This window comes from Tachypleus tridentatus, chromosome 12 (genome assembly GCF_004210375.1).
Source record: "Tachypleus tridentatus isolate NWPU-2018 chromosome 12, ASM421037v1, whole genome shotgun sequence".
NCBI lineage: Eukaryota > Metazoa > Arthropoda > Merostomata > Xiphosura > Limulidae > Tachypleus > Tachypleus tridentatus.
The window spans coordinates 33,875,729-33,903,610 of NC_134836.1; the positions used below are offsets into that span (position 1 = coordinate 33,875,729).

General features: G+C 33.8%; 2 protein-coding genes and 1 pseudogene across 5 annotated transcripts; 1 reads left to right on the forward strand and 2 right to left on the reverse strand.

The window, feature by feature from the left end:
• The window catches only part of LOC143235611 (galactoside alpha-(1,2)-fucosyltransferase 2-like), a 34,915-nt pseudogene extending 32,616 nt beyond the window's left edge, over positions 1 to 2,299 (reverse strand).
• Positions 2,059 to 16,305, forward strand: LOC143235564 (uncharacterized). 4 transcript variants are annotated; one of them, XM_076473811.1, is made up of 3 exons: positions 2,059 to 2,317; positions 3,819 to 3,918; positions 13,288 to 16,305. In XM_076473811.1, exon 3 carries the CDS (start codon positions 15,193 to 15,195, stop codon positions 15,598 to 15,600), a length of 408 nt encoding a protein of 135 aa, XP_076329926.1. In that variant the 5' UTR covers positions 2,059 to 2,317; positions 3,819 to 3,918; positions 13,288 to 15,192; the 3' UTR covers positions 15,601 to 16,305. The 4 variants fall into 4 exon arrangements, 3 of the variants coding, with proteins under 3 accessions (XP_076329926.1, XP_076329927.1, XP_076329925.1); XR_013019293.1 differs by lacking the exon at positions 2,059 to 2,317 and adding an exon at positions 2,723 to 2,979 and having other exon boundaries at positions 15,780 to 16,305; XM_076473812.1 differs by lacking the exon at positions 2,059 to 2,317 and adding an exon at positions 2,723 to 2,984.
• Positions 16,306 to 20,569: 4,264 nt separating this feature from the next.
• Positions 20,570 to 22,992, reverse strand: LOC143233076 (uncharacterized). Its single transcript, XM_076468959.1, has 2 exons — positions 22,760 to 22,992; positions 20,570 to 20,794 (listed from the first exon to the last, which is right to left on the reverse strand). The coding sequence occupies exons 1-2, from the start codon at positions 22,989 to 22,991 to the stop codon at positions 20,592 to 20,594; spliced, it is 435 nt and encodes a 144-aa protein (XP_076325074.1). The 5' UTR covers position 22,992; the 3' UTR covers positions 20,570 to 20,591.
• Between the last annotated feature and the right edge of the window lie 4,890 nt (positions 22,993 to 27,882).

Sequence of the window (27,882 nt, forward strand, 5' to 3'; positions counted from 1 at the left end):
GTTCCGGCACTACGAATTCGATAAAGTATCTTATTGCAGTGAGTGCTTCCAAGTAGTTGGTCAGTTGTTTAAAATTAGGAAAGATAAGATGATTGTGACCTGCCATTGTTTGAAAAATTATGAGCTCTCAATTTTTAACCAGACAATAGTTGTGTTAAAATGTACGAAGTTTTGAAACAAAAAACACCTACTGGAAGTTCAAGTTGAACTTCCTCCAGATATTTAGTCTCATTAGTAGTTCTTTTAGATAACTAGTGCCTCAAAAAAGACCATGTTAATTATACTGAGGCCACTTTGTGGATCATATAATGATTATTGGGTAAATAACTATTTTATGTGCTAAACTTACCACTAAGAAATTATCGTTATTTCACCAGATAAAGTATAGCTAAATAGTCAGTACAACTTCCACTTGTACGAAAAAAATATACAAAAGGCACACAACATTTTCCACAAAGCCACTTATACTGACAGCTTTTATGTTTAACATTCGTATAACCTGTACACCACGAGAAACGATGATATGCATATATGTATAGTCAAAAATGTATGTTTCTAAGATGATCCCAAGAAGCGATAAGGCCAGTCAGGCCATGGCCTGAACAAAATTTTTACAGTTACAATTTATGTATCACAACTTGTTTCTTGTAATGCAATAGCTTGCGTTTAGTATATGCAATATAGAAATTATGTATCCTATTTAAATCCTCGTACTTTCGAGTCGTGACACACAGTCAGTCTGGTTGTCAGTACTTCCTTTTTTTCTTCTGAAGCTAGTGGGACTTCTCAGCCTTCACAATAAACAATGTGATTTTCTCGAGCTGTGCGGATTTTGCCGACTTTTCTCGTTGTTTGGTCTATAGACATGTTCCCTGCTGAAGATATCTTTGATGGCACTTTTGGCAGATCTTGTAAAGACCTGAAGCCGCTTCTTGACTGACTTTTCTGACGACGTCGATCCTTTGCACAGGCCACTGGAATAAAAGCAATAATTACAAATAATGAATACGTCATAGTACATTTACACCCTCCATTGCAAAAAGGATGAGGATGTTTGGTGTGACGAGAGTTCAAATCTGCGTCCCATAGACTGTGACTACAGGATTCTGACAACCAGTAAAGCTAAGAGTTAGGATTTACTTCAAAATACATACGTTTTGAGTATGATCATCTCTGGATGAATTGGCTGTTCTTGTACGTCAGAGAAGACGTTAGCTTTTCGACTTTGGATACATGAGTTACTGATTGCTCTCGGAAGAGATGAGGTCTCCTGAGAAAAGCAAGGTCTTATGGTTTCAGTAACATCATGTTGAGTGGTTCCCACGTGCTCGATCTTGTCTGATAGTATTACGCCTGAAGAAGAAATATTATAAAGATGTTGTTTTTTTTATAAACTTGCCTTCTAAGAAGTTCCTAACCAATATCTTTACAAATTATTTCATTTTATATACACACAAGCAAATTTATATATATATATGTATACATGATGTGAAATGAACGATTACATTTTGGTTTCGGGGGAACCCTACATTCACTAACTCATTACTGCAATTTATTACAACTTTGTACCTGGAAAAACAATATACAAACTGAATTGAACAACTTAAAGAATGTAGTACCGTCTAGAAGTTTAGCCTAAACGTTATAGGTGGGGCTTTTATTGAAGTTCAGAATCTTAAAAAACACTATATTAACCCTAGCTTCTACCGACATTCCATTTCAAACCAGAAATATCTCATGAATTCATCAGCTTCTTTAATAATTTTAGCACTCTGGCATTAAACCTTCCAGTAAAATAAAGATCTTGTTATATAACCCTAAATAACTCCTGTTAAATGAACAATACAAGACATATATATATATAGTCTACCATGCGAATATATTAATAAATATACTGGACAAATTATTTTTAAATAATAGATAAAAAGAATACTAAAGTCATATAAGTAGAGGTGAAATGCAGATATTCTTTCTAACGTGTCACCAATTTGTAACAAATCTTTTCTCCGACACTATTCTGAAACTAAAAAAACAAAAGAAAAAATATTGTTTAGAAACTATAGAGATAATGAAACCAAACGATCTTTTACTTAGCCGTGATAATTAATGGCCATAGCATCATCAACCACATTTCGTTACTTTTATTCGCCTACCATAGATTTGACTAGCCTTGACTTTTATCTATAACCCTGCTGAAAACATTTATTTTACAACTTGTTTATGTACGTATATATAAACTATGTACTGCTGAGTTAAAGACCGTACTTGAAGAAGACAGGCCAATATTTTGTGGAAACATGTTTTAGATCACTTCATTGTATGTATAAATCGTTGCTTGCCAATTTGTCGTCATATCGGCCTAATGTGTTTCTTTATATAAGTATCAAAAGGAATGTTTACTTCTGCCTTATGTTCCATGTTTAATTATTATTTTATTTTATTTGTTTAATATCAGCAAAATCTTTTATCTTATATTTTAACCGACGAATAAGATAAAACAAATTTTTGTTAATGTTAAAGGAAATATATAATTAAAACAAAAAGTTGAAATTTATAAATTTGAATGTAGACATCGAAGAAATTATAATGCACAGACAAAAGTGTTCTAAAATATCATTTAACAGGACATCAGATATGAAGAAAAATAAAAATATTTATTTCTAAGAATATGTCAAGACTTCTCATTCTTTTTTTTTGTTTTATCTGAGATAAACTTATTCGCGGTACGACAATGTTTGTAAATATTAGAAGTGTAAAAACTCAGTATGGTGTCACATACCCTAGTATGGTGATTAGCCTTGGGTAATCATAAGAAGCACATGACTGTGGTTTTAAATTCGAATGTTATTTGAGATGTATATGTGGTAAAAGAGTCAAGAAAATTAGTCGTCTTATGATTTTTACTTTTCTCTCATCCAACTTTACCCGATAGTGATGCTGTAAATTGATGATGAACTAAGTCTGCGGAATTGATTGCCTGTAATGTGAGATTATGTAATCTGTAATGTAATCTTATTTTATCTGTGTGTAGTCTATTCCAGTTGACAGATAATTTCGTATTCCATTAGAATGTAATGATAACTCATACTCACTTAAAATATAGTCAAAACGATTTTAGTTTGGTTCCAAGAAAACATGTCTGCTAGATCGAAGAGGGAGGGTACATTTTTAGAATGGGTAGTTTACTTTTAAATACTGTATCAGCTGGCTTGTTTTCTGAGACTATTAACTCAGCTATAAGGGAGGTTTTAAACTAAAATTAAACATTGGTGAGGGCCAGAAAAACTAAACACAAAAAGAATAAGAGGAAATGAAAAATTTAGCATGGGAAGTTAGTACAGAAGTAGTAGAAAAGGATAGATTTGATTGGCAGTGTTGTAATGCCAGGAGTACAAGAGAAAAATATATGGTATTGGAAATAAATTTCTAAAAATTAGTTTTTCAAAGGAGATGTTTTCAAATGTTGTTCATAAATTTACAGAAAAAATTTCATTAGGAATTTAGAGTAATTCTCCTAAATTTTAATTCTAAGTTGAAAATTGTAGACACTTTCATAAGCCAGAGTTTACTAGGGGTTGATTAGACATAACTGTTCTCACCTTTGTTCACAACTAATTATATAGTGGACATCTTTTCACTTTTATTAAAGTTTTTTGTTACTGTGGTGTCTTAATGGATTACACCAACTATGTAACAACGAGTTTTAATTCTTCATGTTGGTTTTCCTTTGTCTTTAAAGAAACAGTGTGTGGATGATGCTTCCACTGAAGCTGTATTTTTCCAGAATCTAAAGAGAGAAACATCTTTTTCTTTCACAGAGCCTGGTGACCAGAGTCAGTTAAAGGTCACATCCATGCTTTCCTGCAAAAGTGATGTTGTTATTTTGGAAATGGCCCTGCCTAAAATGAGAATCTATACGTAAGCATATCCAAACCTTTTTAACTACTTCAAAATAATATTGATACTGTGTGTCTGTATACTGTTCCATTGTATACAATGTCACATGCTATTGGTTCATTTTGAGTGCTTCATAAAGTAAATTTTGTTTTTATGATCCCTTCACTGTTTCAGTGCTGGATTATAGTTGTATGCAAATAGAATTTAACATTCAACATTTTCTTGGACTGAAATGTATTTCTAATAGATACACCCTTTTACACTTCTCACCCTTCCTTTAGTGCATCATTTCTTGACCTCATAATGATGGTTGAATACAGAGGGAGTGAGCTGTGCTATTAATGAGTCACACTTCATATAGTGGAGGATTTTCATGTACTTATTAGTATGCAGCAATGCTATGTTTAAACATGAGCTTAGATGAAAGCCTTGAATATTGTGGGAAGTATAAAGAGGGCAGCACTGAATGAGAAAATTATGTGTGAACAGTCACTTATTTGTCACCAATACAATTTCAGTGTATTTGAGCAAATTGGAAAATCCTTACATTAAAATGAAATTCCTGTACCTCAAATTTGAAGGCATTTAATGCTCTTTAGTTTAGTATTGTGGAAATATTTTGTGTTTTCTGGCAGTGTAGAACATGGTTGAGTAAACCTTCACAAAAATAAAAATTTGTGCAAGCTGATTAAAATGTATGTCAGTGACGTAGGAGTGGGGTGGAATGAACATGGCTTTGTACATATGCTGACATTATGAGGAGGTCAACTTGCAGGAAGTGTAGAGAAAACCTGTGAAAGGAATTGTTAGTTTCATTTTTAGTGTTGTAAATGTAACATTTTAAATGTTTTTATTTTTGAATGGAATGGTTGAACTGTGTTAAATTCAAGTAAACGACTTGCTATTTATCACAAATGTGCTTTTGTTAAAATGTTTGTGTATGTTGTTTGAAAAATATTTCTTTTACATCATTTAAATACAGATGTATTACAGATTTTGTGTGTTGCAGTATGTCTTACTGTGGCTTATGTATCATGATATGATAAATAACCTGTGAAAGGAATTGTTAGTTTCATTTTTAGTGTTGTAAATTTAGCATTTTAAATGTTTTTATTTTTGAATGGAATGGTTGAACTGTGTTAAATTCAAGTAAATGACTTATTATTTATCACAAATGTGCTTTTGTTAAAATGTTTGTGTATGTTGTTTGAAAAATATTTCTTTTGCATCATTTAATCAGAGATGTATTACAGGTTTTGTGTGTTGCAGTGTGTTTGTCTTACTGTGGCTTATGTATCATGATATGATAAATATAAAACTATAATAGATCTACCATCTGACATTAAATTCAAGTTTATAGTAGTCTTTTGTCAAAATATCACAGATTGCCTGTTGTTACTCAAGAAATCTGATGATCATTGATGCAAATGACCCCCAAATAAAACATATTTAACTAAAGTTACTACAAATTTAAATATGCAAAATGATATATAGAAATATGTTAAGATAGTTATGTAATTATGATGTTGCATTAATTTTGTTCTTGAAAGTCAAAAGGCCTCATTTACTTAATCTGATATTAATATATTATACTTGTCTATAACAGAGTTAAAATCAGTTTATTTATAATACACATAGGTATATATATAACAAACTTACACTTAGTTGTAACATTATTTGTAAAACCTATGCTGCAATATTTGTAGTGCTTATTTCTGTAGCTTAATATAAAGAAACAACAACATTTAAGCAAATATTAAATATTTTCATAATTAATTGTTTTTGCATTGAAATTATTCCAGTTTAGTATTCTTAAATCTTATACAAATACATATTTGCTATGGTTAAGTAAGAGACAACTAAAAATGTCATATGTATGGTGTATGGTTAAGGATAAAAATGTTTAGCTTTGTTTCTTTAGTAATTGTTGTTGACCAGCATTAGAAGTGAAAGGCAAAATTCCATGAACTGTTATAATTTAATGACAAGTAGTAAATTGAATGACACCTTGGTTCATATTTATTTTAAGACTTAGAAGTTTATTACTTATAAAGGTTAAAATTATTTTCTTTTGTTATATGTATATACGTGGTTGTTATGAAATAAATTGTTATATTAACTGCTATTACAGTAGTATTAATAGTTATTGATGTTTTGAATTGGATATTGGTATTTCAAGATTATTATGAAAGAAGCTCATTAAAATATCTAACATCTACACATAACCCCATAAAATTAATAAAAATTGAGTGGTAAAACTAGTATAAAGTCTGTCTTAAGATCTCTTTCACAGTTAAAAGAAGAAAAATATATGTGTGTCTATAAATAAAATCTAGGCTTAATATTTTCACAAAATATTTTTATAATGTGAAATTATTTTTGAAATTTTGTTTTAATTTGACTGTTTTCTGATCATAGCTGTCACTTGATCTTATACTGGTGTTGCAAATCAAATCATATACTAGAAAATTAGTTTCTTTTTTGTGTTAGGATGTGCTTTAATATTTCATGTTAACTTTGTCTTTACTGAAGTAATTTTAACATTTTTAATGTTAATAAAATAACACAAACAGGAAACTAATCTTGCATTATATTATTTTATTATATGCAGTATTACTGTTATTGTGCATAACGTGGTTTGCTCTGTTCTACATTTTCTACCTTAGAGCCAGGGTTTATGACCTCTTGCTTTTGTAACTTATTTTCTCAGCTTCGATGATTTTGTTCAGCATTTCCAATAGTTTGCTTTTACTTGTTATTCAGATGAGGATCAGATGACTGTATCTTCAAACTTCATCACCTTTAACTTGTTACATTTGTCTCAAACATCCTGACATTTTTGTGTTTCCATACATGATATCCAGATTTATGCAGCTTTTTTTCTGGGGTATCTTCATGTTGAATCTTGTTCTCCTCAACAAGCTCTGTCAGTAAAATCACACTTACATGAAATATGACAAAAATTATATTGACTAGATAAGATTTTTGAGGATTATATCTGTACTGTATTGTTATGTCAAACTGCAGTATTACATTACAGGATTATATCTGTACTGTATTGTTATGTCAAACCACAGTATTACATTGCTGTCACAATTTTGAATAGTGAGCAATTTTATATACTTCTAATTTGTTATACCTTGTTAAAAAGAACATTTCAATCATGACTGGACTGTGACTCGTACTCTGTAAGAAAAACTCCTGAAGTATAAATAAGCAAGGTAGTCTTGTGTTGAATGAGCAATGAACTTCTTTTATCACCTTCACTTGCTGTGGTGACCCAAAAATTGGTGGATAAAATACACAATGTGTTTTACAGAATAACTTCCTGTTGTTATTTTTCTCACTGCAAATAATTTTTTTTATAAATCTTCACTTTTGATATATGTAATTAGAATATATTAAACAGTCAAAATTTGTAATTCTGTTTATTTCTCTTTACTGTTGTCACAGTGTAAAGTTGTATATTCTTCAATGAGTAAATTTCTGGGGGTATTATAGCTCCACAAAATATAGCACGTTTCTCAATATTATTATACACTGATCAATATGTCAGGAATTCTTTAGTTATCTCAAAGTATAGGCTCTTACTTGTTAAGAAATTGTCATCCATTAAGAATACAATTAACCAATTCTTGTTTCTTTTATGGTTTGTTTTTGTATTTGAAGACTCATTACTACACATTTCAAGTCTCATCATATGGTGCAAGACCATAAAGGGGTAAGACCTACTAATAGAGAACAGCTATAGAGATGAATAGAAGTAAAGTTTAGTTATCACTGGATAAAGATTATCAACAAGTTACATGAGGGATAATTTATGCTTCTGTGATAATGTGATTTAAATGTAACTTCTGTACCAATGAACAACATAATTTAGTGGAAAGTTTAAAAGACATCGACATAAGTCACAGTTTTAGAAGTTTATGATAGTATTTTTAGATATTGTCTTCATTCCTGTAAATGTTTTCACATTAGGCCTATTTGTATGTGTATATGTCAAAGCTCAAGTTTGTTGACATTTTAGAGAGTACCATTCAACATAGTGTAGTGTATTTGATGTCATTTATTAAATATGTGTTTATTTTATACTTTATTACTGATTTAGAAACATTTTGTGGTAGGTGAAAGTAAGTAACAGATGCAATATATATGATAGTATTTACAAAACCTTTAGGTATGCATTTCAGAAGCTGTTTAAATACAATATGGAGATTATGCAATGACAAAAACGAAACCTTAATTTCCACATGAGCATTGACTTGTGGTTTGATATGTTAATCTAAGTCAAACAGGTATAATCAATTTGCAGACATATCTTTGTAAATCATCTAGTTTTTTGTGCATAACAGACTTTTATGTTTTACTGAAAGCTTACTATGTTTTTTGCACATACATATGATAGATTTTGAATTTTATAAAGTATTCCTTTTTCAATATTGGGTCAGTCGATTGGACCAGTTCCATGCATGCTGGATTCAGTTGTATTTGGTCACAAATTATGACAATTTTTTAGTGTTTGAGAAGACATTACACAAGCCTTTTTATGTTTTAAGAGTGTACAGTAGTAATAGTAAAATAATATCAAATTGGTTCAAATGTAACTCATATCTGTAAGTATTGAACATTATTGTTAAATGTATCATATTCAAGTAACACAAATAAATAAAAGAAGTTTTAATTCATGTAGAGACAAAATATACATAAATTAATTATATCCAACCATACTGTTAGCAAAACTATTGTTAGGTAAATGTTTGTCCTTTTTTACATACAAGTCTCTTTTTTTCTATATATTTTGGAGTGAAAACAACAGGTATTCTGTATTCGTATTTATGATTGGCCTTCCTTCTCCATTGTTGTTGTTTTTTAACTTGTAGTCGATGTTTTATTCCCCTCGGTGTGGATTCCTTTACTTGGTGAGGGGACCTCTGAGGGAAGGTTCTGTTCTTTCAGTTTACCTTCTCTGAGATCTAAACATCTACTCACGTGTTTGCCATGCGTGACAACCCATGAAGGGGAGGAGAGGATCCTGGTGGTTGAGGGGTCCAACTCTAACACACCACCTTAGCTTTGAATTCCTATATACAGGTGACCTTGGGGTGGCCCCTCCTTGGGTCAATTGCATAGCTCCCTTGGGCTAAGGTCAACCAAGTACCAGTGTTGGAAGTTCTCAAAAGGTGTTGTGGGCATTGTGTCTGATGCTGGTGTTTGGGTATAGTGCTCACAAAATCCTGGCGTTGCTGCATTGTCCTTGCTTGACAATGTAGTGCATCTCCTCATAGGGCTCTTTGGTGAGTGGGGTCAGAGAGCACCGAAATTTCCTTTTTTTCTTATGGATCCTCAAAAAAAAAAATTCAAATAAAATAGTGGAAAAACATTGAATAAGTAAACGATCACGTCTTGATATTTCTGAGGAGCAATCTTCAAGACCTGTACCACCTGTTGTACCTCATTTTCTTATCCTACATTCTCTTTCAGAGAAACCTTTAGGGCAAATGTTCCCCTTTTTTTATTCAGAAGGGACTGGAGGGATTTGCTGGCTCACCAAAGTGAGTAAGGAAACTTTGATCTGTTAACATATTGATGGAAACATAAGAGATTCTCACTGGTTTCTCCACTCAAGGGGTTTCCTACAGTGAGGCGTATCTCCACTCACAAAGATGGAGTTACATTGCTGACCAATATCCTCATTCTGAGATTTACATCACCACGTGCACCTGCCACCATCAAGGCAGGTTATCTTAATTGCAGGGTATGGCTGTACATTCCAAACCCTCCCCGATATTTCCAGTGTCAGAGGTTCGGTCACTCAAAGATGTCATGTTGTAGTTCCGTGACATGTGCTCGTTGTCGTGGCAAAGACCAGGATGCATATGAGTGTGAAACGGACCCACATTGTGTCAATTGCAATGGCTCTCGCCCTTCCTACTCATAGCTCCCGAACCAGGACTAGAAAGGCCAACTTCAGGTGACTGACAGTGGTTCTTGTACTTACCTGTTAGTCTTCCTGGTGGGTTATTATAATTACGATTATGCTACAGAAAGTCCTTTATGACTTCACTTACTGTAGTTTCTCTCTTAACGTTGTAGACTAGATTTGAACATTGGTTGAACAAATTCACAAACACGTCTCCCAATGGAACAGCAGTATGTTTGCAGAATCACACTGCTAAATACCAGGTTTCAATACCCATGGTGGGCAGAGCACAGATAGTCTATTGAGTAGCTTTGTGCATAATTCTAAATTAACAAACACATGTTATAAATTAATAAAGGTACAATTCTCCATTTAATATTCCTAAGACATCCACATATTTTTCTGAAGATTTTTTTTCACAGCTTTAGAATGACCTAACTTCTTGAAATTGTATGCTAATTCTGTAGTTGAGAGACAATTAAAGGGTTTTGGGCACCTACAGTTTCTTTTCCATTGGTTTGTTTTAGAATTACACGCAAAGCTACTTGAGGGCTATCTGCACTCTTTTCCTTTGGCATTTCATATTTTGCAAATGCTGTCATTTTTGCATTTGTATGAGCTTTGAAGAGAAAGAAATGTCTTGTTTCAGATTATCAAAGATTTTTGTGAGACTAACCTCAATGTCAAGTTAAATTGCTCATTATATTTCAGAGCTAGATATAAAAGTAGTCAGTTACAGAGAAATATATTTTAAACACAGCATAAGATGTAATACTGTGATTGTATGTCTATTAAGTAATCATTTTCTTTCACTGTAATTTTCATCATTTGGGATCTTCATTTCAAGATGTTAAGTGTGTGTGGCTATCAGGTGTGTTTATTGAATAGTCAGATCCAAAGTCAGATATCAGGACTTGCTTGTATTACAATTTATTATTAAGTTCCTGACTAATTACCAGGAAAGAGACCTTTAACTTTTCTGTTCATTTCCACCCTTGTTTAATTTTTTTCTGTGAATGTCGTGATGTTTTAGTGAGTTACATTTTAAATTTAATTGAACTACTTTTTTATCATGGTATATAAATACGTTTGTCATAGAAACACAGTTAATAATCCAAATTTTAGTAACACATCAGGTTTCAGTCCTTAATTTTACATTGGTCGTAGACATAAAGCAGTTATGATGAATAATGTTATGCTTAAAATTTACACAAATTGAGTTCGTCATTGGTTGCAGACATAAAGTAGTTGTTATGAATATGTTATGCTTAATATTATGGCATTATTCCTGTCACCACGTGTCAGTTTCTTTATTTGAATTTCGCACAAAGCTACTCAAGGGCTATCTGCGCTAGCCGTCCCTAAATTAGCAATGTAAGATTCGCTGGATGGCTGCTAGTCATCACCACCCACCGCCAACTCTTGGGCTACTCTTTTACCAACGAATAGTGGTATTGACCGTTACATTTTTGGTTCGACGGGGATGCGAACCCGCGACCCTCACATTACGAGTCGCACGCCTTAACCCACTGGGCCACACCCATTATACAAGAATAGATTTTGCACTATTCAATTATTACATTTACCAATGTATGGATGTGTAGCAAGAGATAGAAAAAAGGCTTAATCCATTGTTCCCTTGACGCATACCGAGTGCTTGGCCACCATTTCTTGTTTTATACGTACTAGTTTGATAACAGTTAGATTGCGTTTGTATATTAATTAGTTATGTATTATTTGTGTTTATAAATGCATATTTGAAAATTTCATTTCTGCAAGGTTGCATACCTGCATGAAGAATAAAACATAAAGAATTAGAAAGGAAAATTAAAAATAAACTATAAGTGAAAATATAAGAACGTGAAATTACGCTTATGAGAAAAAAAAAGAAATTAAAAATATTATGGTAACATTTAAAAGGTATCTACATATTTTTATTTTTGAAATTTAAATATTTCATTTCACTGTATGTTCATGATAATACCCAGATTTAATGATATAACAGAGAAAATAGGAAATAAAACATGAACATTTACTTCAAAAACATGATATTCATTTAGTAGGTTACAGACACTATGCAAATGAAATGTGAACCTTGTGAGATAATGAAATGAAACTACTTTGTATGTGAAGTATTCAGAGTGAGTGTACATAAAATAACGAATGTTTATCATAGATATTAGGAAAAAAATCAAAATTAAATGTCATGTGTTTCTAAAACTACATAATCCTAGGCTCGTGCAAGACCAAACTATTTTATTTTTATCTCGAACTTTCCTGACAATAACATACGTACTCAGAGTGTATGTACGTCGTAATATTGATTCTATTTAACTGTGTTCTGTAAACAATTAATCTTAATTCTCCTTAGCTTATGAAAGGACTACATACTTATTACATTTATCATGAATATTTTGTCAGTTAAATCACATTCACTGATTAAAACCACGAGCTTATACCGCTTTTACTGGTCATGTCGTTTCTAGTGTATGATTTTACTAGTTTCAGTTTAGAAAAATTACGCTTGTTTTTGGATATACTTGGTGCAACTATTAATTACAATTTACGAGCTTTAGCAACCCCTGAGAGCATTTTACTTTGTGTTAATGTTAAATGGGTTATAAGTTTATTAGAATTATGATTGTACAACCGTGATGTGATATCTTTTTAAAGATTAAATATTTGGATTCAGTGTATTTAAGAATGATGGGAACACATATTGAATACCAGACATTTCGTCGTTAATCTCAAATACCGTAGAATCATTTACTTTTGTAAATTCATGTCTGTAATATTCTTCCATGATCAAAACTGTTTGTATGTCCAATGTTATGGATTTGCTGAATAAGTTTAAGTTGTTTTTGAAAAATTTTATTCATATTCTGCATCAATACCATTTTGTTTAACGCACAATGTTGCTGCCTCAATTTGCCCATTGAGTATGATATAAAGAATCATTTCCATGACATGACTGCAATAATTACATCCAACTTTACTTGCTCTGTAACTTATAGCAACATTTTGGCTTTAATAAAGATGTTCTTTCTGAATATTAAGCTTGCAATGAAGTTGGATTCTCAAATCCTATTGAAAAGCCTGATGTTTTGGGTCATGTTTCTTTGTCAGAAACATTTGTTTCAATAATCTACTGTTACCTAAACTGTAAGTAAACGTTGAGTAGCTGTTTGCTACTCAAAAACAGTTCAAGCATTGTATGGTATGTGATGTTGTCCCAACTCCCAGTATGTTAAAACTAACTGGTAAAACCGAAAATGAGACAAGACTATGGGTAAGGCAGATGATTCTATTTTTGAAGTGAAACCTGTATGAAACAACCAGCAAACAGTTATTGAAGTTTTATTTGCGGTTTAAATAATTAAACTTTCACACTTAACTGTGATATTCGTTTTGCGTCTTGTTTCTAAGTGTTCAATAATTATATCATACGCCTCCTTTTTTTTATCTTTCAGCCGAACTAACCACATGTGCAATGTGATTGCTGCAAAGATATCTCCGTAGTCAACAAGTTCTTCGTCGATTATTTCACCGATTTATCCGGTGATTCTCGACAGGTTATCGCTTTGCCGACCATCGCAATCCAAGAGTACCTATTAACTCGAGAATGACCAGAATCCTCCGTCAAGGTGGAATTTTCTTCCAGCACTCTACCTTGACCGACGTTACTTATCTCTGTGGACCTTGGAATGCAAACATAAATGTCAGGTGTTCCTCACGTAAAAGCAAAACTAATCTCTTTTCTGTTTTTATTAAGAGCGTCCACCCTTCTACATATACCATTAGATATTCAGCATTCTATCGAGACAGCTACTGAATCTAATCTCTATATCACCGGATCCTGGCCAGAATTACAGGCCTCCTTACCCAGTTCATGAAAGTAGTAACCGCCTCGAATCCAGTGGCTAATTACATTCTAGCTAATGCCTGTTTATTTCACTTTGGAGTCCATCGCCCACTATCATCTATCGTCACTACATTTCTACAAATCCAGCAAGCCTAACTTACAACCAAATCTCTCAAGGAGAACCACGCCGCGCACAGTCTCACCTATCACTAATACAACTTTATTTGTCCCACAGGTTAATAAATCACAGTTTGTTACCTCGTGAGCTATAACCACATAATCAAAGAACTCGCTACTTTACAACAGCCTTGGTCTCCTTCGTCTTCCTTGGAACACTAAGTTACCATTGCCGGTCATCTGAACCTTCTTTCCTTTCGCATGTTCCGTCCTGGTTCACAGCTCTTCTCATCGTTTATAATGTTAATAGAAACTTACTTCAATCCCAAGTAATACTGTATTAACCATCTCCTGCTAGTATTATCATTGCTGTTTTAGTAGCACTTATCCTTAATTCCGCGAAGAGAAAGTGACATTTCTGAGCGCCTCTGTTCGTCCCGCAAGTCCATACGGAGATTCAGAGATCTAAAATTATGTTCATTTCAGGCACGTTTATTTCAGACAGTTAAATCACTATTTATTGGTAAAGTGTAGTCAAATAGTTGGCAGTGAGTGGTATTGGCTTCCTACTACCTTCCTTCTAATTTATCATTTCAAAATTAAAAGCGACCACATTGAGGTAGTCCTTCAATAGGTTTGCGTGAACTAGATAAAATACGTGACAAAACACTGATTTTCTCGCTAATTGTTCAGAAGGTAAAAACGCACCTTTCTTTTCTCCGTACAATATAGAAAACTTTTACCTTACACTAAGTAATTACAGCAAACTATAATACAAAACACTCTGTTCTGCGACAAGTTGGATCTACTTCTGTACTGACTGACAACACCAGAAGTGCCCAGACGTTTACTTTCTTTGTGTTTTTTTTTAATTTTTAATAATTTATACCCACAACTGATCTTATCTTTAAAACAAATGGACTGATTACTTATACTCTTTAAAACTTTAAAATGTAAAACATCTAAATAACTTCACAAAACTTTTATTGTTATATATATAAATATAATAGTGTGTGTTTTCTTACAGCAAAGTCACATCGGACTATCTGCTGAGCTCACCGAGGGGAATCGAATCCCTGATTTAAGCGTTGTAAATCCGTAGACATACCATTGTACTAGCTAGCGGGGGGCAAAATATAATAGTACTGACTGTTATTTGTCCATGTAAATACTTCTGGGTTTGTATGGATCTTCAGCAAAAATTGGTATAGAGGTTCATTAGGTCCTTTAGGAAATACACATTTTGAGTCGGTTAAATCCCTTGAACATGGGAGTGTTCTGAGAATTACCCAAACGCAGTCTCTGGGGTGAGGTATAAAAGCCAGGGATCTTGGTGTTACTTTCGTACCCTACCTGTTGGCGACGCGTTTTCAACTCTGTAAATATTCTAGACATTATGCTAGGTCCTACTGACGTAGATTTGAGAAATAAGATGGTCGCCTACAACAACGCTGGGTTGAAACAAGGCGATATTGCAAAACGACTTGATGTATCCAGGCAGACCGTCAACAGAGTTCTCAGAAGAAGAGCTCTAACAGAAAGTGTGAGTCTTAGCAGACCAACGGGTCGTCCACGTACCACTACAGCACGCGATGATTGTCGGATCCTCACTATTGCTCGTCGAAACCGTACGATGTCCTCCAGGTCTATTGCCTCTGCGTTACGTGCGCAACAACTGATCTGGATTTCACTCCAGACGCTTAATCGACGACTAGTGGAAGCTGGATACAAAGCAAGAAATCTAAACGGACAGTTAGACATAGCAACAACAGACTGCAGTGGGCTTAGCGACACAGTAATCTGACGATCACACACTGGAATTATGTAGTTTTGCTAACGGATCTAATTTTCTGCTATACCCCACTGATGGACGGATACGAGTGCGCAGGCTTCCTGGAGAGCAGCTGAATGATGAAAATGTTCAACCCAACGTCGCAGGAGACGGAGGTTCAGTGTAGGTCTAGAGCGTATTCTGTTTTACAGCTATCAGCCAGTTGGTCATTCTGGTTCAAAACATCACTGGTGCTGTGTATCAGGATATCCTGGATCACCACTTCCTGTCAGGGTATTTTCCAGGACAATGCACAAGCTCATACTGCTCGCAATGTGCAAAACTCCTTACAACAACGTGGTGTGTTTGTTCTTGAGCAACCACCTGTAAGCCCAGATACCAACCCGATAGAGCATCTCTGAGATGATCTTGGCCGAACAGTCAGGAAGAGGAACAAACCTCCTACAACCCTACAGCAGTTAGGCCAAGCAGTGACTGAAGAGTGCAACAGAATTCCAAATCAAGGACTCGTAAAGTTAATTGAGAGTATGCTACGCCACCTAACGGACATTATTGCAGCATGTGGGAGTCATGTGAATGTAATTGTTGCACGTTTATTGAAAGTTTTAATTGTGGTTTGTTTTTCTTTTTTTCAATGTCTTATATATATTCTTCGTTTTTTGCCATTGCAGCAGTTCATGAAGGAAGGAAGAATAGATAAATCAGATGTGTACATTAGAACTGTGTATATTGCTTTTAGTAATACGAAATGTTGGATGGAAGGAAAACCAAAGGGTCAGAGAAAGACGTGGAAGATAAGTAGGCTGTCAGCTATAGGTGATTATTACAAAGAGGGGGGACAATAACCAATGTTGTGAATAGGGAGGAAAAAGATTATATTACCTCAAAGTACAGATAGAGGTGTCGTGAGTTCATAAAATAATTTAAAGAAAAAGAGCCATGAAGTAATTTTGTCAGGGATACTCTGCAAAACTAACTGTGAGATGAAGTTATAAATAGGTCACTAGGGCTAAGTGCTAGGCTGAAATCTGTACGTAAGGATGAACACATTGTCTAGATGGTTACATTTCAATAGGATAGGAGCTGACTAAGTGTACTTACTCGGATTTAATAGAATAATTAAAAATGAACTAGACAGAAATGAGGACCAGGAGAAATTAAATTGAAAGAAAATAAAAGGGAGACACATGTTTATTATAGAAAATAGGAATTATAATTACTAATAAGCTTAATTGTTATTATTGTAATGCTCGAAATATAAAACAAATAAAATAGATGACTTTATGTCACTGGTAAGAATAGAGGATTTTGAAATAATGGGAATAACTGAAACATGGTTAAAAGTAAATGTTTTTGATCCAGAATATTTCTAAAAAGAGAATTTCTGGCTATTTAAAGTGAATGGAATATTAAAGAGAGAAGAGAAAAATGGGTTTATATGTAAAGTACGGGTTACACTCTGGTCACATAAAGGATATTAGTTTGAAGATAGAATCCATTTGGTTCGTTATTAGTGGATATAAAAGGAATGGCGTTTTAGTGGGAATTTCTTAAAAACCAGAATACTACTGATGAAATTAGTGAGGATCTTTACAATCAGATTAAGATTTCAGCTCTTAATGAAATTATAATGTAACATATATATTGGGTAATATTAAAGTCAAACCACGACGGAGAAATGATTTTGTAAACTGTTGAGCTTCTTAAGCAATTAGTCAGTGAATCTATTAAAACAATGTTATGTTAAATTTATTCTTAATTTCAAATACAGAAATGATTATGAAAATTGTGGAACATCTGGATGGATATAATAAGTGGTCCATTAGATGTAATGTTTTGTTGTAAATAGAGGTAAATAACAACGATATTTGGGTCATAATTTAAAATAAAAATTGAAAGGATGGAACAAGAATAATCTGTTCTGAATTGGTCACCTGAGTTATTTGGCGACACTGATCAGATGTGTAAACTTTTTAAAGGTAAATTCTTTAATATTCAAGGTAAACATATTCCTTATAGAATGAAAAGGGTAGCTGCTAGGAAACAATAAACAGGTTGAGTTACACAGAGTTTAAGAGATAAGATTTACTAAAACTGTCATAAATTTTAAGAAATTTGAATTGACTGGTATGACACCAGATTCATAAGATCAAAAAGTTTGTAAAACAATAAATGAAAATACAAAAGGATATATGAGAAAAGATGTTTGTGGATTTAAAAAGTACATTAAAAGAAAAGAAAATGTTGTTTTGTCATACATGGAGATGCTGAAATTTATCAAACTGTTTTCTCTACATGAAATACAAGAGTTGTATTGGTCTGATGAAACTGTTTGAGGTTGAAAATAAGGTTGTTATTGTGCTGATGCATAATAGTTTTTTTCTGTATTTGCCAATGAAAATAGAAGAAATAAGGGACACGGGTATAACGTATGGAAAGCTAGGAGTCATTTTTAGCTGAAGCAGTTTCAATTATTTAAGAGGTTGGTTGGCCTTTGGGATCGGTTATCTTCAGACGTTGTAGAAAACGTAAATGAGAGTTTAGACAAAACGTTTGACAACTATATGAATGATAACAACTGGTTGTAATTCTTTTTAAATTATTATAATTTAGTTTCGACGATGACACAACCGAGATTGACTAATACTTTCCGAAAATTTCATGTTAATAGACGTGTCATTGTGTGCATGTCATATTGAAAAATCTATGCTGTGAGAAAATTAATAAATTGTTAAAAAGAAATATGTCCTGATTATTTCATTGTAATCATGTTACCGAAAGTCATTATTGAGTTAATTTAATATCTAAGAGCTCGTTTTAATTATTCTACAGTGTCAACCTTTTCTACGACGATTTAATTGAATGGTAAGGAAAGTTAATTAACTGGTAAGTTACTAATTTAAACTAATTTTATTAATTATATTTATATTAATCAAATATGTACTATCCCGACTTTGTGGAACAATGACATTTTTGTCACCAGTCATAGCAATATGGTGACACTTCGTCTGGTGACATAAGCAAGACATATAAATTTAGCACATAATGATGCTAGATAGGAAAGAATATAACTGTGCAACGATATAAATGCATTCTAGTGACACCTGAACCAAGTATCTAAAGATAGTTACAATCCGTGATGACGAGAAATCCCACTTGTAGAGAAAAATATATATGTAAAAACGACAGGTATGGGTACAGAAAGAACTATGTTCATTTCTCTACCCATACCAGACGTTTTACACATATAAAGATAGTTACATTTTGTAATCAAACTGTCCATCAGGGCTGAAAAACTGTTATATTTAGTGAAGCTTTCCTCATAAGTTATATCTCTATCCAGATTGATTCCTCTGTAGCTAGTCTGTCTTGATTCTGTTGGTGTTATTTCATCTTTTTACTAATAAAATCCAATACAAATTTTTTGCAATAGATTTAATACAATAAGAAATAGAATTTAAACTTTTCTTAATCTATTATTTTACAATATTAAACATGAAATGTATCATAAATAAGTACACAGATAATTACAATTTTAATGAAAATGTCATTTGAAGTAATTTTGCATACAATCATATAAAAAGGTTATGACACCTTATAAAAGCCTGTGTATATTTGTAACATTTTTGGATATACAGATATTTAATCTCAATTTTAGCAATACTGAGAGATTATTGGAATATAGTTAAACAATTAAAACTGAAGAAAAGACCTTTCAAGATCTTCTGTAAATGTCATGCTCAAAAATGCATATTCGAACTCAGAAATAAGTTAGGACACCCTACCCCCTAATAGCTGGTGTTACCACCTTCTTGTAGCCATCTACCAGTCTCTGATTTAAAAATAGTTTGAAATTAGCCATTCCACTGTCCGGAAAATAGTCAACAAGTGGAGGGTTTTCAAAACAACTGCCAACATGCCCAGGTCTGGTCGTCCAAGCAAGTTCACCCCGAGAGCAGACCGCAAGATGCTAAAAGAGGTCTCCAAAAACCCTAAAATGTCATCACGGGACCTACAGCAGGCTCTGGTTACTGTTGATGTGAAAGTGCATGCCTCTACAATCAGAAAGAGACTGCACAAGTGTAACTTGCATGGGAGGTAAGCAAGGAGGAAACCTTTGCTCTCTAAGAGAAACATCAAGGCCAGACTGAAGTTCGCCAGTGAGAATGTAGACAAAGACCAAGACTTCCGGAATAATATTCTTTGGACACCTGAGTCCAAAACTGAATTATTTGGACACCAGAACAGAGGACATGTTTAGCGTAAACCAAATACAGCATTGCAGGAAAAGAACCTCATGCCAACTGTAAAGCATAGAGGTGGAAGTGTCATGGTTTGGGGCTATTTTGCTGCAGCAGGACCTAAGTAGCTCACAATAACAGAATCCACCATGAATTCTACTGTGTATCAGAGGGTGCTTGAGGATCATGTGAGACCATCTGTAAGAAAATTAAAGCTGAAGCGGAACTGGACCCTGCAACACGACAATGACCCAAAACATACCAGTAAATCTACTAAGGACTGGCTGAAAACTAAGAAATGGAGGGTCCTGGAATGGCCGAGTCAAAGCCCAGATCTTAATCTCATTGAGATGTTGTGGGGTGACTTTAAACAGGCTGTACATGCAAGAAACCCCTCAAACATTTCACAGCTGACAGACTTCTGCATTGAGAAGTGGGGCAAACTTTCTTCAGACCGATGTCAGAGACTGGTAGATGGCTACAAGAAGCGTCTTACTGCAGTTATTTCAGCCAAATGGGGGTAACACTAGCCATTAGGGTGAAGGGTGTCCTAAATTTTTCCTCGGTTCGAATATGCATTTTTGTAGCATGACATTTACAGAAGATCTTAAAAAGTATTTTCCTCAGTTTTAATTGTTTAGTTATATTCCTATTATCTTTCAGTATTGTTAAAATTTGGATTAAATATCTTTATATTCAAAAATGTTACAAATATACACAGGCTTTCATAGGGTGTCCCAACTTTTTCACATCATTGTATATTTAATTGTGTTTCTGGTCCGAAATACACATAATTGTCAAATATATATTTTTAGTTTTTATTATGTTGTTTCCAATCTCCTTGGTGTTTCCCACGCTGGTACTGGCGCCACTTAATTCTGTGATGACGTCACCCGGATGAAGAATCGAGGAGACCGAAATCAATGTTTCGTGATCTTTCTTCAGGGTCACGGACACTCCTGGAACTATTAAAACAATATATATACAATATACACTTTGTAGTGATTTCTACATGTTGGTACGTCTGTCACTAAACTAAAATTCATCTATGAATAGCTAATTTGCTTTGTTCAACAATGTTAGTGTGGTTAGACACGAATACAAAATATCTTGAAAAAAATATTGTCCGTATAAGGAAACAAAATGTTTGAAGATTTAGATCGCGTTAACCAATTGAAATCCTTCTTCCATTAAATTATATTCTTCTCATTGATGATCCGACAGTTGCGGATGGTAAAACTGATTTTTTCTTATTACTATTTATCATTTTCTCTCGGTAAGTATTTCCCAAACTGGCAGTTCAGTGTTTCTAACAATTAATTATAACAGTTATATTGAATGTTGTTTAACTATTTTTGGCACAAAAAATAACAACGCATTGCGGCTTGTTTTTTTCTTCTTTTTTCACAACATAAACAATCCTTAAAGTAACAAGAAATCAATGAAAGACTCGCGGAACTGCGACTTACAACTATGAAGGCGTGATTACGCAATTTTTTCCAGGCTCTGTTATGTAACTGTTGGTAATACAACGTACCCTGAGAAAATGGGTCCTTATTGACTGTGTTCAATTCGCATATTTATTACCTGACTTTTCCCTCAAATTAGAAACATTTTCTTGGTTGTTAACTGTAGGTGGGGAGACAACATATCAGATCATATTGAATAATATCTATGCTTTTCCTTGTTGAAACTGTTAAGTGGGTAGGGTGTGGGACTGTAATAGGCTGAAAAGGATAATGGTCTTATTCAGTAATTAACTTCCATCTTATTCATCAGTTTAAAACCTAGAACTGTTATGCGCAGTTATTCCACGAGTGGCTTTGAGTGAAGAATATGCTAAAACATAAATTAATCAATCTGTCATGACACTTCTGTCTAAATCTGTGTGTGTGCGTGTTTAATCATATCAAAGGTCTATCTGCACTATGCTCACCCTAACTATTTTATAAACTTTATTTTTCAAACCTTTTTCAGCGCAAAGTGTAAAACTAATAAAGTTTGTTTGTTTTTGAAATTCGTGCAAAGCTACACGAGGGCTATCTACGCTAGCTGACCCTAATTTAGCAGTGTAAGACAAGAGGTAAGGCAGCTAGTTATCACCACCCACAGCCAACTCTTGAGCTACTCTTTTACCAACAAATAGTGGGATTGACTGTCAGTTATAACGCCCCCACTCGCGACCCTGAGATTACGAGTCGAGTGGGTTAACCACCAGGCCATGTCGGCTCAAAACTATTGAAGTGAAATTTAAAAACGTTTTAAATTTAGCAAAACTTGCTAGACTAAATAATTAAATGCAAAATACAATAACAGCAACTTCTACAGTAGGTAAATCCTGACTTTAATAACTACATCATATCGACCTTTAATATGCATCATCATCATCATCATTAGTTCAAAATTGTTGTCAGTGTAATTTTAAATTGACCGTCACCTTATTTTCTGCCGGCTTATGCCATGATAATTTTGTTTCCCCTATAATTAATTAACCTAAAAATAATATATTGAGCACGTAGTCCTTTCATCTTTGTTTAAACTTGCACTCACGAAATACATTAACAATCTTGATGTTTGATGAAGGGATCTCTGACGTGATTTGTATCAAGAGCAGGTAAAAACAAAATGAATAGTGACAAATATGTTTATTTCTCGCCTTTCAAGTTCATACGTCATGCTGTGTTGTATCCTACAGATTGTATAATTATTCTCGTGATTCATGGCATGTTCACGATTTGCTAACGTCACGCAGTACAAATTGCAATACTAAGCGTCCCTTAAGTGACAACATTTCAGTGTCTAGTAACTAAATCATAGAGAGACATCATAAAGTGCTGGAAATGGTTAAAACAGGTGATCTCTCCAGGTCTTTTACTGTAATAATAATAATAAAAGAAACGCTGTTCTGATACACACAAAAGGCTGCTTACCTTTCCTGTTCTTCAACCTTCCCTGAGCAATGAAGAATCTGAATGGTTTCTTCTTTGGTTGTACTTCCTCCTCTGTACGTTTTTCTTCCGCTTGAATATCGATCACTCGACCACACATCTCGCTTTGTTCAGGGTTGTTTAGACTAGAGTATGGTTTGGAGAAAATAAATGTTGTTAAAGCACAGATTGTTGTTTTCCTTTTATACAAGCATGGATTAAAGAGGTAAAACATCTAATTAATGTCATGCCACGCGGATGATAGTAAGAAACAAAAAATTCACGACCTGGTTGTTAAAAGAAATCCAACGAAGCTGTATGATATACAAACTCAATACAATTTAATGCTCACTATAAAATGTATTTATTAATTAGAAATCGTCGATTACCCAAAAGTCATGTTAAAAACTGTTGCATTTTTCACATCTAAAAATCACTCTTTCTTCAAACAGATCCGTACTGAGATTAAAAGCTAACATTATTTTATACTTATTATATTCTACTTGGAGGAGCCAGCAGTGGCCGATATTCAGAGTGCAGGATTGCGTTTCTCTGTGTCTAAAATACGAGCCACAATGCAGATAAATACAATCAGTATTTCGGTTTGACCGCGTTATAGTAATGACAGTCAGTCCCATTATTCTGCTCTAAGAAATGGCTAAAGTTTCTTATGGCAATGAGTGGTTAGTCAGTTGTTTAGAATTAGGAATGTTAAGTGATTCTGACTTGCCATTTAGCCCTTGTGAACATAGAATACCCATCAATTGAAAATATCGGTATCCAGTCAGACCATGGCTTGTCCACTTTTGCACGGTGAGAATTTATGTATTAAAACTTGGTTTTTGTAAAGCAATACATTACGTTGAGTATTTGTAGTATGAAAATAAAAGGTTCCTATTTAAATCTTAAAAACCTAAAACTTACGAGTCGTGACACCAGGAGGACTCTTCCTCGTCCATAGGATCTTTTATACCTTTATCATCTCCTCTTTGAACGGCTCGTAGCTGTGTTGGAAACTAAATACATTCCTGAGACCGTTCCACATCCGCTTCCAAAGTGACATTTTGTTCACGGCAAAGGCGCTGGAATAGAAGCAATACTTACATGTGATGAATATATCATAGTATATTTACACATAAGTGACTTGTATGAGAGAAGATCAATATTTATTTAAATGAATAGTGTTATATTGATAAATCAGAACCTTAGTGTTAATGATTAACAACTTAGATAAAATTGGTAAATATCACGATTCACTCTAAAACAGTTATTGCTTAGACAACATGACAACAGTATTTTAACAACTACTAGATCTGTTGTGTACCAGCCAAACTGTGGAGTACTGGTATTGTACAGAAGTCCTCGATAACAGTGGATATAGCAGATGTAATGGAGTTGATATATTCTTCTCTACTTTCAATCACAAGTTACTATAATATCCACACTAAAGTTACTTAGAATGAAAAATGGTTGGAATTGTGTCTAGAGAAAAACAGTAGTTGCGGTTCGTCAAATGATTATTAAACGTATTTATATGGTGGAATAGATAACGAATTATGGTTATTTCAGAGTCACATATAACATATGTTACGAAATTGGTCTGCTTGAATAAAAAATACAAGAATTAAGGGCTTAAAAGAAATTATAAGTGAAAATGACTCCACAAGATGTTGACGGCAAAGATTATATGACAGGTAGCGTTTAACTAGTTTAGCCTAGCAGCAAAGGTGCAAAGTATTGAAGAAATACATAGATTATATAAGTAACTATGAAACCTAATTATATTATTGGATTACATACTTTTCATTGCATTTCAAGTTAACAGTTTTTCTGCTTGATAACAGATTATAATCATCAATAGTACACATTCTTATAAAAACATAAGTTCACCATGGTGAGATAAAGACAACTGAGAACAATAGTACATGAACTGTTACGTATTTATCTTAAACCATTTGTGTCCTATTTCATTAAGAAACTATGTGAACATATTTTTTATAGTTTTAAAATGTTTATTCGATACTTGGTCAATTTGATTTGGTTTTTTTTAAATTTTGCGCGAAATTATTCGTAGGCTATATACACCAATCATTCTTTCAGCAAAAGAAAAACACCCAGTCAACACATACCTTTTGGGTATGAAAATCTCTGGAGGAATTGATTTTTCTTGATCATCACAGATGTTGTTACTAATTGCCCAAGATTCATCTAAAATAAGATAAAAAAATGCTGATTTCTATAAAACTAAATAATATCTAAACTAGCTTTGATTTGTTATCTTGTAAGGAATCTGCTAGAGTAAATAATTAAATGCAAAACACAATAACAGCAGCTTCTACATGAGGTAAATTATGACTTTAATAACTATATCGTATCGCCCTTTGTTTTTTTTTTGTTTCGCGCAAAGCTACACAAGGGCTATCTGCGCTAGCCGCCCCTAATTTAGCAGTGCAAGACTAGAGGGAAGGCAGCTTGTCATCACCACCCACCGCCAACTCTTGGGCTACTCTTTTCCAACGAATAGTGGGATTGATCCTCACATTATAACGCCCCCACGGCTGAAAGGGCAAGCATGTTAGGTGCGACGGGGATTCGAACCCATAACCTACAGATTACGAGTCGAACGCCTTAATCCACCTGGCCATGGCGAGCCTCGTCCTTTAGTATGGCATCATCATCAGTTCAAACTGTTTGTTATTGTAATTTTAATTTAACGGTTACATTATTTTCTGAGGGATCATCTCATGATATTTGCCTCAATAATTTTGTTTTTTCTAAAATGAATTAAACTGAAAGTAATGAATTGAACATATGATCCATTCACCTTTAGTTAGATTTGCACTCACGAACTACATTAATAAACTAGACGTTTGGTGAAGAGTCTTCTAACGTGTTTTGTTTCAAGAGCATATAAGAACAAAATGAAGGTTAAAAATATTTTTATTTCTTGTTTACAAGTTCGTATCTGATACTGTTTTGTATTCTATAGATTGTATAATTTTTCTCATTATTCATGGCACGTACATGTTTTACTGATATCATGGCAGTATAAATTGCAATGTTAAGCGTCCCTTATGTTACAACCTCTAGAGGAACTGATTTCTCTTAGAGCTGACAGAGGATGTCACTGATTGCCCCAGGAAAAAAAAAAAAATGTGGTATCCTGACAAAGGCAAGATTTTATTTTTTCAGTAACATCATGGTTGGTTTTGTGTGATTTTGAACCAAAAGAGAAAATATTATAAAGGTGTTTTCTTTAACAATTTGACTTCTAAGAAATTTTTAATTGATATCTTTACGAATTATTCCATGTCATACGAACACAGATATTTAAATACATGTATGTAAGATATGAAGGGAACGATTATTTTTTAGTTTTAGGAGGAGAATCCTAGAATCACAAACTCCTTATTATATTTTGTTACAACGCTTTAAACACAAAGAAGATTCAGAATTGATTTGCACTACTTAGAAAATGTAGAACTATCTAGAGGTTTAGCCAAACTTATACATAGGGCTTGTATTAACGTTCAAAACCATACAGTATATTATAATAGCCCTAGCCGTTCTACTGAAATACCATTTCATGCTCCCTCTAGTCTTACACTACTAAATTAGGGACGGCTAGCGCAGATAGTCCATGTGTAGCTTTGGTGAAAACATTTCTTTTACCATAGATTCTTGTATCTCTTGCATTTGAACTTGTATATAAACCATGTACTGCTTTGCTGAAGACGATATGTGAAGAAGACAGACCAATACTCTTTCGAAAAGTGTTGTGCGTTCTCCCCAAACTAAATCACTTTATTGTGTTTATAGATTATTGTTTACATTACATACTTTCGATGCTTGTATTGAAGTTTTGTAATTGGTGTAACTTTGGTAAGTGGGAGGAAGAGGCGGTTTCCTTTTGGGTTTAGTATATGATGAAATAAATATATAAGGAAAACATTTCACAAATTTTAAATGGTTTTGCTAGTACTTTTAATACTAGACAAACAAAAATAAAGATATTTTACCTTTTTCTTTGGAGATTTCCTGGGTGTAATTCAAGGTTTTGGGCTTGTTCTTAGTCATTCTTTTTTTGTTATCCTGTTGAAACAAATATATATATTTAACCAAACCTCCGTCTGTCTATAAAGCTAAGATAAAGCTACACGATTGGTTCTCTGCGTTCCGTCTATGACGGGTATCGAAACCAGATCTCTAATGTTGTAAGTCCATATATATACCGTTTGTTACTGGGAGTAACATCCAAAATATCGAAAAGATTTTAATTTGGATATGAATAAGAAAATACTGTATCATATGTCTTTTATTTCCTTCTTTTACCGGTTTCGTAACTTTCACTGTTCAACAAATAGTTACACTGAAACCCTCAATATCCGATGTGAGGAGAGCAAAGATGACCAGTTGTGTAAATTTGTGCTTCATTTCAAAATATCAATCATTCAATTAACGTTTGTCGCCTTTTTAAATAGCTAGTAGTAAGAGAGCAGAAGATTTGTTTGTTTGTTTGTTTGTTTTTTTGAATTTCGCACAAAGCTACTCGAGGGCTATCTGTGCTAGCCGTCCCTAATTTAGCAGTGTAAGACTAGAGGGAAGGCAGCTAGTCATCACCACCCACCGCCAACTCTTGGGCTACTCTTTTACCAACGAATAGTGGGATTGACCGTCACATTATACACCCCCACGGCTTGGAGGGCGAGCATGTTTAGCGCGACGCGGGCGCGAACCCGCGACCCTCGGATTACGAGTCGCACGCCTTACGCGCTCGGCCATGCCAGGCGAGAGCAGAAGAAACTGGTTACGTACAGCCACCAGGAACTGTGAGAAGCTACTAAGACTTATAGATATGAAAAAGTAAGTTAAAGTTTGAAGTTATATCATAAATAAATTGTATTTTTATTAAAATAACAACAAAAGTATAATTAGAATAACATATTAATTTAAAAAGGAAAATATACGAAGTAGTTATTTTTTAATAAGTAGTTTACATATGGATTGTATGATGTGTGTACATATGGCCAGGCCCGGCATGGCCAAGCGTGTTGAGGCGTGCTACTCGTAATCTGAGGGTCGCGGGTTCGCATCTCCATCGCGCCAAACATGCTCGCCCTCCCAGC

Bases quoted from the DNA above. Each gene is read 5' to 3' on its own strand.
- LOC143235564 (XM_076473811.1), top strand. From the start codon at position 15,193: ATGCTAGGTCCTACTGACGTAGATTTGAGAAATAAGATGGTCGCCTAC.
- LOC143233076 (XM_076468959.1), bottom strand. From the start codon at position 22,991: ATGTTTTACCTCTTTAATCCATGCTTGTATAAAAGGAAAACAACAATC. The intron at 20,795-22,759 runs GTAAGCAGCCTT...TTGTTTTAATAG, and splicing joins AAGGTTGAAGAACAGGAAAG to TTCCAGGAGTGTCCGTGACC.